Raw genomic sequence first — 13074 nt, forward strand, 5'->3', positions numbered from 1 at the left:
GTAGGAAATCATTCCTTGAACCTAAAAGTGATGCAAGGTTGCTGAGGTGACAGTGGGTAGCTTGCCTGATAGTTTCCTTAGGTTTTGCCCTTAGTGAGGTTAGGACTTGTTTCTCTTGGGAGAATTTGAGAGATAACAAGCCCACCTATAATTTGAGCCTACTAACTGATTTGGGCTTTATTAACTGTTGGCTTGATGGGCCCTGACCCAGGTTCAACGTTAGTCAGCCAAGCAAATCCCTACACTACTGGCCCTTTCGGCACCAGCCTGCGGAGCGCGCACTAAAGTCTCACCCGAAGCAGTATGGGGGGATGCAGGAACCAAGTTTCCGCACCTTGAGATGGTTGTGATGTTGGTTTTACACTTCAACTCTGCCTTCGCGCACATCGATAAGCCTTTAGGGCTTATCGATGTACTTCTTTATTAGTCTTTTAGAACCTCTGTGAAGGTCTGCAATCGTCCTTCGCATAACCTTAACAAGCGATTTAGGCACCTATGCGCCTCTGTAACTACTTTACTGTATAGTTTCTCGAATTATCTTAAGTGTTCGCCAACTCTACCATGCAATTAAGATTGTCTTCATGTAAACATATATCTCTACTTGCGTTCATATAATAGAGGAAAACATATATATTCACGCATCAAATTAGCAATAAAAACCCAGTGCTTAACATCAGTGTTGATAATATCGGCGATATATCGCCGAATATCGGAAATATCGCGATATTTTTGGCGAGCCGATATATCGCCGAGAAAATATCGCGCGATTTCCGAAATATCGGCGATATTTTCGAAAATATCTCGCGACGATATAAAATATCGTCGGGCGTGTTTTTCCGTGGCTACAAAAAACGAAAATTGGTTTTTTTTTTCTTCATTTATGAGTGTTGGAGAAGAAAGGGAAAGAGTTTTGTGGTGCTTGTCAAGGAGGGTTTGAAGATCAAACGACGATTATCACCACCAATTAAGATTTTTTTGTGGATCAAAGATTGAAGAATAGTGAGACAAACTTCATTTCTTCCATTAGCAGGTATGTTCTTAAAAACCCCTATGTTAATGATTTTTTCATAGATTTAGGGTAATGCTTGCTTGCCTCTGCCTACCAACATTTTGTTTCTTTGTTTTTTTCCATTTGCTATGATTTTCATGACCATGAACCAATGCAAGGGTTTTCTCCATATTTGGACAACAAGCTTCATTTTTTTTTTCAACTTTCTTATGCACCCTCTTATTGCCATTTTTCATTCACATTGCAAAATGCAAATAATGTAGTAATTTTTTTTGAATGAGGTTGTTATTACTTATTATTTTTTCATTTTGTGTTGGGGGGTTTAATGCCAATTTTTTGTTTTTTTTGTGCCCTAGGTTTGAATTAGTTCACTACAAATGTCAAATATGCCAAAAGCCTTGGACCCATTTTGGGAGTATGGGGAGGCTGTTGGTGGGGCAAATCAGGCATATATATCATGCAACTTGTGTGGGACCAAGATGTCAGGAGGGATTACATGATTGAAATACCATCTGGCTAAACTCTCTGCATATGATGCAGATGTGATGCCTTGTATGGTTTCTAGTGCAGAGGTTATACAAAAAGCTCGTGAAGCAATTGCTGAACAAGACAGAAAGAAAGCTGCTAGGGAGAGGCCAATGGTCTCAGATAGATAGCTGCTAGTTTTATTTGTTTTGCAACTTTTGCTACATATAAGTTTATAACTCATGATGATGAAATACTTAAGTTTTATATATGTGATGTTGTTTTGTTTGAGTCCTTGATTGGACAATTATCACTATCAGGGATTAGCAGGATATGTGACATTGTGATGTTATTTTGTTTGAGTCCTTGATTGGTCAATTATCAGGGATCAGCAGGATTTGGTATCGCCTTTGAAGTTTGATGTATCATTTCTATTTGACATCATATATATCAATGCCTTCTTCATATTTATATGCCAATGTGTTTAGTTCATGTTATTATTACTTTATATGTTTAGAAATCTGAAAAAAATGAATATATTATGCATTTTTTATGCTTGCCGATATTTGCCGATATTTTCCCGATACCGATATTATCAACACTGCTTAACATAACATATTCACATGCAATTGACATAAGTAAAATACACAGTAATTTCATAATACTTCTCTTTATTGATGATTCAGATTTCTAGTATAGACTCTAACTGCCCTGCACACACAGTTGCAGGGGTCCACGCACTCAGCTACAGACTTCTACCCTAGGCCTTTGCGCACTCCACTGCAAAGCCTCTTTCCTACGCTTAAACTCTTGCTTTTAACTCTTCACAGACTCATCGATGACTCCAATTATGACTTGCCTACTAAAAACTCTTCTAACACTTCTTTTTATACAATCCCATGGTCCGCGGACCAAGGGCGGATCTCATCAAACTGACACAACCTATGTAAACTAAGGGCGGAAACCCTTTTTGACACTTGGTATTTTTGCGCTCCGCGACCACAAAATGCGGAGACTTTACATTCCCTTATACAAAATTCGGACTTTCTGCCCCAAAACTTGAGCTTTTAACCCCAAAATTGACCCCAGGGGACCTGTTCCCAACAGGCCCCCAACACAAACATGGTGACTCGCCCTCGAGTCACTTGACTGGCGCAAAAATCTTGTCGTGAAGACCTCCCATCTCCACTTGAACTACTACAACTTCGGCAATGCACTGTGTTGCCGCCTGCTTCATCTCCTCAACTAGCTGCTCCGTCGATGGCCTTGCACTAGTTGATTGTATCTTCTGCTGAGTCACCTGCAGACTAGCCAGCTTGCCTTCAATAGTGACCGTGATCAAATATGCCTCGTCCAACCAAGGCTTCAAGCGAGCCTTCAACACTGCTTCCTTGTGCTGAGCTACATCCACCTGCTCTTTCAGTGCCTTTGCCTCCTGCAGCTTTGCTAACCTTTGTGTGATGGCGACGGTGCGCATCGTCACTTTAACTTCGTCATATTGCTGTTGCTCTCGCGCCTCCGTTTTTAGCCTTTGTACATTGGGGCCCTCTTGCACGTTGGTGACTACTTTGGGCAACTGCTCAAAGAGAGCAGTGCAATCCTTTACTGCACTGTCCATTGCTGCCACGACGTCTTTCATAGTTGTCTTGCACTGCTCTCTGACTTCTGGCGGAGTTGAAGGTTGGGCCTCCAACTGCAGTTCTGCAATCTTGAGGTTTAGGTCAAATTGAACCTTCGCCAACTCTGTTCTTGTGTCGGGTACTTCAGCACGAGCTTCCGAATCCGCACATCTACTAGCTCATCATCGGGAATGTCCAGCTTTGGGATAGACCTGCATGCCTCAGCCACTACCTTAGCCGTGCGCTCATTTTTATCTGTGATGACTTTGACGAGTTTAATAGCGGAATCCCTTTGTACAACCATCTGAGCGTTGTTGACTTTCTGCTCACTGATTACCTGTAACGCACACTTTTCGTGGGCCCGAAGTTCCGCGATCACGCCATCTTGCAAAATGTGAAGCGCCTCATTGGGAAGCGCGACCAAATTGAACCCAACTCCTTTGAGAGCGCTAATAGCGGGCCTGTCAGCTGCAGTCTTTGTGGTTAGCACTCCCTCCGGCAGCACTATTGCTTGGGGATCCAGTGTGTGCACCATCCCTGCTGCTTCCATTGTGCTGGGTACCAAACTAGTTGATGCTGCGCTGCTTCTTCCTACGCTAGTCTGTACCTGTGACGCCTGGATCTGCAGCTCACGCAGACTCGTCTGAATGGCACCCAAGGCCTGCTTCTGCTATAGCTCGAACTGCTGCAGCAGTTCCGCGGTGGCATCCCTTACTGTATCACCGATATCATTCAAATCACCTTCTGTTAAGGTGATCGAATAGAGAGAAGCCTTGCTGGCCTTAGACTTCTTTCATGGCCCAACCTTCTCTAGATCTCTGTTACGCTTAATGCGAAACAGAGTAGTCTCTAGGTCTGCTCCTCCCTATTCCGACTGCTGGTCCTCCTCCTCTGTCTCTGGGGAAGGCGACTTCTGACTCCTGTGAGAGCCGCGCTCCTCTTCTTCTGCCTGTCCTCCCATTTGGTTCACGACATCGCTCTCTCCCTTGGCCTTGTCCTCAGCCTCCTTTTTTCTCTTCGCGGCCAACTGTTCCATCTTCAGCTTGGCCTCTTCCTTTTTTCGCTGCACTGCGGACTTGCTAGACCTAGCTATCAAGTCCAAGGCAGAGCGCCAATCTGCCGGCCAACGGTCGAGGACTGCTGTAATCGCGTCGTCTGTGGCCAGGTATGGCAGGTCATACCATTTCTGCTCAAGATCCTTTCGCCGCGTATCGAGACATGGTGGAAGTCGGCCTTGAACTCCACATACTCTTGCAGCTTATCAAAAACGGTTGGCGAAAACCGTGGTTTGCAGTTGATGGCCATATGGATACTCATCTCCATCAAGATCCAAAAGATCTTGCTGTCCTTGACCCTTTGAGGGTCCTTCGTAGCCCATAGCGAAGCGAACTTCGTTGCTTCCGGTAGGTCAGGCACGACCGGAGGAAACTGGCTATCCTCTGGTAACTCCCACGCGACCAACACTATGGACAACAACAACCATGCATAGTGGAATGTTTTGCTGTGATCCTGCGCCTCTCTGTAGTTCGCGAGGAACTCACCGCAGAGGTAGCACGCCCAGTTAAACTGTACGCCCTCCGTGCACTGGGTCGCTAAGGCTACTACTGGTGCCGACACTTCGTCTACGCGACACTTCCGCATAATCTTTCCTGCCAAGATTTGCGTTGCTACTTTGACCACGGGGTCAGTTATACTTGTGATGGCATAGCCGCGCGACTTCTTAGCGAGTTTGAATTTGTCCTTCATTGCTTCAGCGAGGTTGCGCTCGCTTGTCTTTCTGCCAAACGCCATGGCCGGATTTTCTCCCGAGTGCGATAGCCGAGTGATCCTATGGATCAACATGTCAGTGATGGGTATCGACTCTTCTAGCCACAGACACCCATCGTGCACCAAGCACAACAGCTGCTTGATCACTACCATGGTTATGGGTGTGCGGTTGTAATGCGGTACCCACAACATGTTTAATAGACCCACCTTATCCACCCCTTTTACCCACTTCCTTGGCTCCAGCATGGTCACACTAGAGTCTTTGTAGAAGACGCGGTGCATGAGTTGATCCATCGCTAAATGGGGAAAGCGTTCCGTATTAGCCAAATCCCAGTCCTCCAATTTTAAAAAGGGGATGCGCCCCAGGCGCGGTCCTTCAAAAACGATTTGGTCCGGTAGTAAGGGTGTGCAGTGTGACCTTACTTTCATCAATATCCTTCGGAACCTTTGTCTTGCCTCTGCGGAGGAATGTACTTGGGCAGTTTAGAAATGGGGTTAGACCCCTCCACATCAACGTCCTCCGCCCCCATATCAATGTCGTCTGCGCCCACATGGAGTTCTTCAACATCGACTTCAGGCTCTAGGTCAATCACCTTGCCCTTCTCTTGCGCAGTGGGCTTTCCCGTCTGTGGGTGCTTTCTGGGTGATGCGCGCACCGGGTGTTGCGCTTTCTGCTTATATTTCTTTGATTTTGGACCCTCATTTGTCGGCGTAGGCCTCGGCCTGGTTGTCCTCGGTGATTTAGGCACTTCTGTCGGTACTTTGACTCTTTCAACCTCCGGGGCAGCTCCCTCAGCTACCATTACTACCTCCAGGGCAGTTCCTTCAGCTGCCATTGCTTCTCTTGCACTCACGGTTTCAACTTTCTGCAGGCGTTGACATAATGCTAGACAACTCTTGCGTCTCCATTGGCAATTTCTCAAACAATGAACTTGCTATCAGAGCTTCAAAGATCTCAGGGTTCATACGCGCTTGAGAGCTTAAGTGTTTTTCGCTGGGCAGCCACCTGTAATTTATAGGCATTTTCGAATTCAGATCCGATCGTTCCCCCCCAAAATTCGTTCATAAATGCTGGATTGGCGACAGATTTTCACAGATCTTGCCCTTAAATTTCAACTTAAATGCCGCCCCCTTGCTCCATTTGGCCGTTTTCCCACTGTCAAGTCATGAACAGTGACCATAATGGTCACTTTCCAGCTGCCCTGCGCGGTCCCTTCTTGGATAGCGCAGCTCCCTACGCTTTTTTGCTGACACTGTGACATTTCTTCATTCCGCGCAGCTCCCCAACCCGGGCAGTGTAGTTTATAGTCCCGCGCCTCCTTCCAGCTGTCTGGAGCGCTAAGACTGTGCTGCGATCATGTAGTCATCTAGTCGGATCGCCGGTGTATGGCTTCAATCAGCTGCCATTCAACTGTCCTCGGAATGGTTCTCCATTCAATTTTACCAACCTGCTCCACCATCGGTAATCTCCTTGATGACATAGGGCCCCAGCCAATGCATCCCAAATTTCCCTGGAAATTTATCAAACTTGCTATCATATAACAAAACCATATCATTTACCTTGAATGTGCGCAGTGTGATGTGTCGATAGTGCCATGCCTTTTCGGACTCCTTTTGAACTTGTTGATGAAATCCAGCTAGAAATCTATCTTCCTCAAGTTCCGTTAGCTGCATGAGCCTCTCTTCCAGGGCTCCGCAATCCGCCATTCTTGTGAATGCTACTATGTGCAGACTACGTACAATGTACTCCATCGGCGTCACAACTTCTATGCCATAAACCAGTCTGAATGACGTTTGTCCAGTCAACTTCTTACAAGTCGTCTTGTAAGCCCATAGCATTGTGGGTACACGCACATCCCGGTCATTCATTTGAGCATTGCAAACCTTTGTTAGCGTGTTTTTCAGTATCTTATTAAATGCTTCTACCGTGCCATTAGCCTGTGGGTGATATGGCATGCTCTTCTGATGGTAAACCTGAAATTCCTCCGTCATCGCATTGATTGTCTCATTAAGAAAATGCGTACCGTGATCGCTCATTAAAATTTTTGGACAACCAAACCTTGTTAGCATGTACTCAAAGATGCATTTTGTTGCTGTCGCGCTTGTATAGTCCTTCACAGGTTGTGCCTCTGCCCATCTGGCTAAGTACTGAGTCGCAGTGATGATGTATCGCGCACCTGTCTTCTTTTCTGGAGGCTGAATTGGTCCTACAAAATCAATCTTCCACTTCTCGAAGGGCTGTAACGATATCTGCAGATTCAATAGTAGCTCATCCCTGTGCAAGGGTCTGTCGGTCCTTTGGCATACATCGCATGCCCTATAATACGCTTTTGAATCCTTATGCAAGGTCGGCCACCACAACCCAGCATGTAGAATCTTTTGCACTATTGCTTTACTTGCATAATGACCTGCTGTAGCTTCGCTATGTGCCTCAACGAGGATGCTGTTTCGTTCAAACTCTGGGACATAGCGTCGCAATACTTCATCTGATCCCATTTTGTACAAGTGTCCTGCAATGACAGAAAAATTTGCTGCGCGCACTACGAGTTCCTTCTTCTGTTGACTTCTATAACCTTCCAGAGCCATTCTTGTCGTCAGGAAGTGGATAATATCTTCAAAGTGACTGTTCGCGACGCGCACTGCAAAGAGTTGTGCGTCAGGTAGCCCCTCCAAATTAGTAGGCTCCTCCCTTGTTTCAATGCACGACAGATGATCCGGTCCAACATTCAAGCGTCCTGGTTTCATAATAACTTCAAAATCATATTCCAGGAACAACAACAGCCACCTGCATATCTTTCTACCCAACACACGCTTGTTGACCAGGTATTTCAACGCGGAATGGTCTGTATACATCTTAAAGTGTCTGCCCAACAAATAGTGCCTGAACTTCTGGAGCGCGTACACCATAGCTAATCCTTCGCGCTCTATTGTGGAATAATTTTTCTCCGCTTTGGACAACTTCCTACTTGCGAACGCTATAGGATGATCCAAGTCCCCCTCACTAGCATGTGCCAATATTGCTCCTAGCGCAATACATGACGCGTCCACATGCACATGAAACTCCTTTTTCCAATCCGGGAAAACTAGGGTCAATGCGGTGACCATTTTTTCCTTTAGCACATCAAAGCTCTTCTGGCATTCTTCATTCCAACAGAATGTGACATCCTTCTTTAATAGTTTCTCCATCGGCGCGGTGATCTGGGCATAGCTCTTGATGAATTTTCTATAGTATCCTGTATGCCCCAGTGTTGTGTGTAGTTGTTTCACACTCCTTGGCGCCTCCAAATTGATTATGACCGCAATATTTGTTGGGTCTACCATCAAGCCTTGTCTGTTGAAGTTTCTAATTTTACTTAGTTTAGAAACCCTTCATGCACTTTTTTTGATTTATTCCTACCTACTTGTTATTTTTCTTTAACAAGTTATTTACAAAGTAAATAATGAAAATAAACACCAGTGCATGCTCAACATATTACAGATCAACAACTAAAAGAAACAAGAACAAACACACCACATGACACCATTATTTTTGGACCAATGTCCTCGGAAAAACCCAATGCGGGAAAATCGGTGCAACTATTTGAGGGTTTTCTTATTAAGCAATATCAGAGTACAATCTGGGTGTTGAAACTGACCTACTCAACAGAGAATTTCCTTAGAAGCTATACCTCATAGTTTGAGAGAAATCTCCTGGTTGAAACCCCGGAAAATCCTTCCGGCAACTGCTCAGCACAAAACTGCTCTACAACCCCGGCGTCTGCCCAATCTGGAATGTGTCAGCCCCTCTCTGTCTCAGGCTGGCCCTGCATCATCCCTAGCAGGCCCTGCATCAGCTTTCTGGGCCTCTGCGTCAGACACGCTGGCCTCTCAGGTGCTCTACGCAACACTTCGCTGCCTTTGCGTGGCCCTGCATGAGCCCTTGCTAGCTCTGCATCACTCTCCTTGGCTGCTGCGCTGCTCTCCCAGCACAATCTCTGCCTTCTCTGTTTCTCTATATGCTTGCCTCTCAGCTGCTCTCACAATCACTGATTCTATCTCTCTTAGCAAACCCTGTTGTAGAGAATAGAATGACTGATCACTCTAGTGTATTCTCCAAGTGACCCTCAAGCCTCCTCTTATACTGTTAAAATTGGCAACTAGGGCCAAACTCCATGTGGGTCATCTTGTTCATGGCTGATAATATCTTTATTAGATTCCTCTCGTTGAGAGGTGTAGGATTGATCTAAAGATCATCCCATTTCGATAAGTATTTATGGATATATGAATTTATTTTGATTATGGAATAATTATCAAGCCTACCAACAACTCATGTAGGCTCAGAAGCCCAACAGTTGCATCTATTCAATTATCATCAGATGTGTATAAATACAGGAGGACATTTTCCTCATTTGGACTCACTCAACCCATCACATCTCTCTCTCTCTCCAGCGCAATAAAGAGGCTCTTCTCTTTTGCGTAGTAGGTGACTCTTCTCTCACACGTGTGGAAGGAAGGTGCAAAACCTGAAGCTACAACTGCAGATCCAAAGTTTGACCAGCGTTGACCATCAGACCTCCTCCTTTGAACTGCGCTGTAGGTGTACCTAGATCTCCTTCTAAGGTCGTATTTTTTGGTGAAGGAATCAAGCTGATCCGACGGTCGGCTTGCGAGATATCGTCTGCCCTAGTTTTGATGATGAAGCCGCTAACACTGATGCTGCTGATCTAAGGTTTGCTACTGCTGATATAAATCAGATTTTTGTACTATTTCTCTCTGCTGAATTGTTGAAGATAAAAGAAGATTTGATCAAAGGGTTTCCCCATATTGGGGTTTGTCCTTGGCTAGCTGCCACATCTTATGTCTCTTGTCTTGGCTTGTTTTCTGTTGATCGTTTAATGTTCTATCTGCACTTATGCACATGTGATTGCTAATCTGTGAATAATAATAAGAAAGAGAAGTAATTTGTTCTAAGCATAGAATATACCATAAATTAACATATACTTTTCCTGTTGACATCTCAATGGCCGATATTAAGTCCCTAATCAACGACTAAGATTAGATCTGGCTTGATCCATGTCTTTTGGACCATTCTAACGCAGATTCATATTAATATACAATATTTTATTTTCCCTAAGTTTAGACTTAGGGACTCCATTAAAATTCTTAATTATTTTAATATCTCCTGATCTATTTAGAATCTGCCCAAACCCTTTTTGGGTATTGGAGATCTCATGTGCTCCAACCTCTCCACCAAATTTCGTGGTTAGAGCACATCTGATGCTACCCCAAATCAACACTCCCTCTTAACGAGGACTGTGTTCTAGCAATACTCCTCATTGAGTATTACTCTGATCATCCGGCATTGGTACTTGTGTTGATGCTAGGCTTTCCTGCCCACCTCCTCTGCACTGCTGCCCATGGTTGTGCCACTGCCACTGCTGCATCTGTACGACAACTCCCTCTGCATCCGTGCTGTTGCTGGTCCTTTCTCCCAGCACTGCATCCGCACTGCACCTCCTCTCAACATGTTGCATCGTGCGCCCACTGCTGCACTGCAACTTAGTTATTGAGAAGTAAGTAACTGATCTCCCAACTGACCTCCCTGCTGGGCTAGAGACACCTACTGATGCTGAAGCTCCCTCTGCCGCTGACAAGTGCTCCCTCTCTCTGACCTCTACGCTACTGCAGCAACTCCCTGCATCTCGCACCGTTGCACACCTCTCTGTGCCTTCCTGGATTGGTGCAACACTCTTGTGCCTCTCGCACTGCTGCAGCCTACTAGCTCTGCATTGTCTCGGGACTCCTGTACTATAGCTCTCTCTACCACTCCATCTGCATTCGTCTCTACCCACTTAGCCAGTCCTGCTACTCCTTGTTGGGGCTCTCGTAGCAAGGTCTAATCCAAGAGGCTGGGTACCTCAAGGATCCTATCACTCATAGCCTGTAGTTTGCGTGACTACAGCTCGATGTCTCCCCACTTCTGCTCAAGTGGCGTGTGTGCACTCATGGCACAGTCATCGTCTGTCAAAACTTCCTTCTTTGCCTGTGTTGGCGCTGCCTTAGTATCAAAAGACTCTCCCTTACTCTTCTTCCATGGGCACTAGGTCGCATAATGACCCATCTCCCCACAGTGGAAGCACTTGATCTTGGAGAGATCTTTCTTCTTCCGCTTCTCCTGCTTTCCCTCAGATGCTAGGGCCACATCCTCCTCCTCTTTTTTGACTTGATCCCTTTGCTACTGCTACCTGTCTTAGATTGCCATTTGATCTCTTCTTGGCGAAGAGCTACCCACATCTCGTCCCAAGGTGGGAGAGTCCCTCTGTCCAGGATACTTTGGACAAATACTTCCCAATTTTTTGAGACAACATTCAGCGCTATCCTCACCATAAGCTCCTGATTCGGTGTCGCTCCTATAGCAGTGAACTAGTCTCGAATCTCATTCAGTGCTCCGAGGAAGGTGTCAATCGATTGACCCTTCTTCATCTGATACGACCTCATCCGGTTCTCGAGCAACATTCTTCTCTGCACTAAAGTATGCTGGTACATGTTCTTGAGAGCCTCCCACATCTCAACTGCCATTTCCTTCTCGGCTATATGTGGTACCACATGATCCTTGACCCTGTCAAGGATAATGCACTTGGCCCTCGCCATCACCTCTTCGTACTTGTCGTTATCATTGGGGTCGACTGGGATAGCTATAACCTTCAAGGCAAAGTTCTTGACACGATTCCTGTCAAGCACTGATAAGATTCTAGCCTTCCAGACTGCAAAGTTTGATGCTTCGTCTAGTCTATCCTGGTCTCTTACTCCATGTAGTGCCATGATGCTCCTCTACTTCCCTCCTGGAAGTTCTCTGTTCGACTCCTCTGAGTCTCTACTTCCCGTCTGGAAGTTCTCTTCTGGACTCCCTCTGAGTCCTGATTTCCCTCCTGGAAATCCTTCTGCCGCTTGTCGAGATGCCCCCTACTCTGATCGTCTTATGCAACTGCACTGCTGATCCAGGTTCCTCGGCTAGAAACCCTCGGTAACAACTCCTCTGGCCTTGCTCTGTCAGGTACTGTTCTAACTATAGTACCTCACTAGCTCCACTCTGCAATATTTCTGCAGCCTTCTAGACTCCAGCAACTGCCTCTCTGTGAACTGCGTCAGCCCCTCTCTGCCTCATGCTGGCTCTGCATCACCCCAGATGGGTCTGCGTCAGCCCTGGGATGCCCTGCGTCAGCCCTCTGGCCCTCTGCATCAGCAACGCTGGCCTCTCTGAGGCTCTGCGCAACTCCCGGCTTCTTCTGTGTGGCTCTGGTTGGCTCTGTGTCACACTTCTTGGCTTTTACGCTGCTAGAAACAGCTTTTGTCACCTCGGGACAACTGTTTTCTGCTGCTATTGCTCCGCTCGGCTGATGTCTTTTAGTTCTCTTGTGATCTGCAATCATGCTCTCATACCATGTTGAAGTTTCTAAGTTTACTTAGTTTAGAAACCCTTCATGCACTTTTTCTGATTTATTCCTACCCACTTGTTATTTTTCTTTAACAAGTTATTTACAAAGTAAATGCTGAAAATAAACACCGGTGCATGCTCAACATATTACAGATCAACAACTAAAAGAAACAAGAACAAACACACCACATGACACCATTATTTTTGGATCAATGTCCCCGGAAAAACCCAATGCGGGAAAATCGTTGCAACTATCTGAGGGTTTTCTTATTAAGCAATATCAAGGTACAATATAGGTGCCGAAATTGGCCTACCCAACAGAGAATTTCCTTAGCAACTATACCTCATAGTTTGAGAGAAATCTCCTGGCTGAAACCCCGGAAAATCCTTCCGACAGCTCCTCAGCACAAAACTGCTCTGCAACCCCAGCGTCTGCCCAATCTGGACTGCATCAGGCCCTCTTTGTCTCACGCTGGTCCTACGTCAGCCTTTCTTAGCCTGCGTCATCCCCAAGAGGCCCTGCATTAGCTTTCTGGGCCTCTGCGTCAGACACGCTGACCTCTCTGGTGCTCTGCGCAGCACTTGGCTGCCTCTGCGTGGCCTTGCGTGAGCCCTTGTTGGCCTACGTCACTCTCCTTGGCTGCTGCACTGCTCTCTTGACACAATCTTTGCCTTCTCTATTTCTCTGTACTCAATGCCCCTCAGCTGCTCTCTCGATCATTGATTCTATCTCTCTTAGCAAACCCCGCTCTAGAGAATAGAATGACTGATCACTTTGGTGTATTCTCCAAGTGACCCTC

At 46.0% G+C, this 13074-nt stretch overlaps 2 protein-coding genes across 4 annotated transcripts in view; one reads left to right on the forward strand and one right to left on the reverse strand.

Moving 5' to 3' along the window:
* The window catches only part of LOC149196873 (ent-kaurene synthase CPS/KS, chloroplastic-like), a 145292-nt gene that overhangs the window by 119144 nt on the left and 13074 nt on the right, over positions 1-13074 (forward strand). The window lies entirely within an intron of this gene.
* On the reverse strand, positions 5719-7446 carry LOC149196874 (uncharacterized). The gene is made up of 2 exons (XM_089408474.1): positions 6920-7446; positions 5719-5866 (listed from the first exon to the last, which is right to left on the reverse strand). The coding sequence occupies exons 1-2, from the start codon at positions 7444-7446 to the stop codon at positions 5719-5721; spliced, it is 675 nt and encodes a 224-aa protein (XP_089264600.1).

This window comes from Pinus tabuliformis, chromosome 2_2 (genome assembly GCF_031772625.1).
Source record: "Pinus tabuliformis cultivar Carrire ecotype Pingquan chromosome 2_2, CPIR1, whole genome shotgun sequence".
NCBI lineage: Eukaryota > Viridiplantae > Streptophyta > Pinopsida > Pinales > Pinaceae > Pinus > Pinus tabuliformis.

Coding starts and splice junctions, on each gene's coding strand:
- LOC149196874 (XM_089408474.1), bottom strand. CDS start 7,446: ATGGCTCTGGAAGGTTATAGAAGTCAACAGAAGAAGGAACTCGTAGTG. Junction 5,867..6,919: donor TTTGAGTACATGCTAACAAG/GTTTGGTTGTCC, acceptor TATAAATTACAG/GTGGCTGCCCAGCGAAAAAC.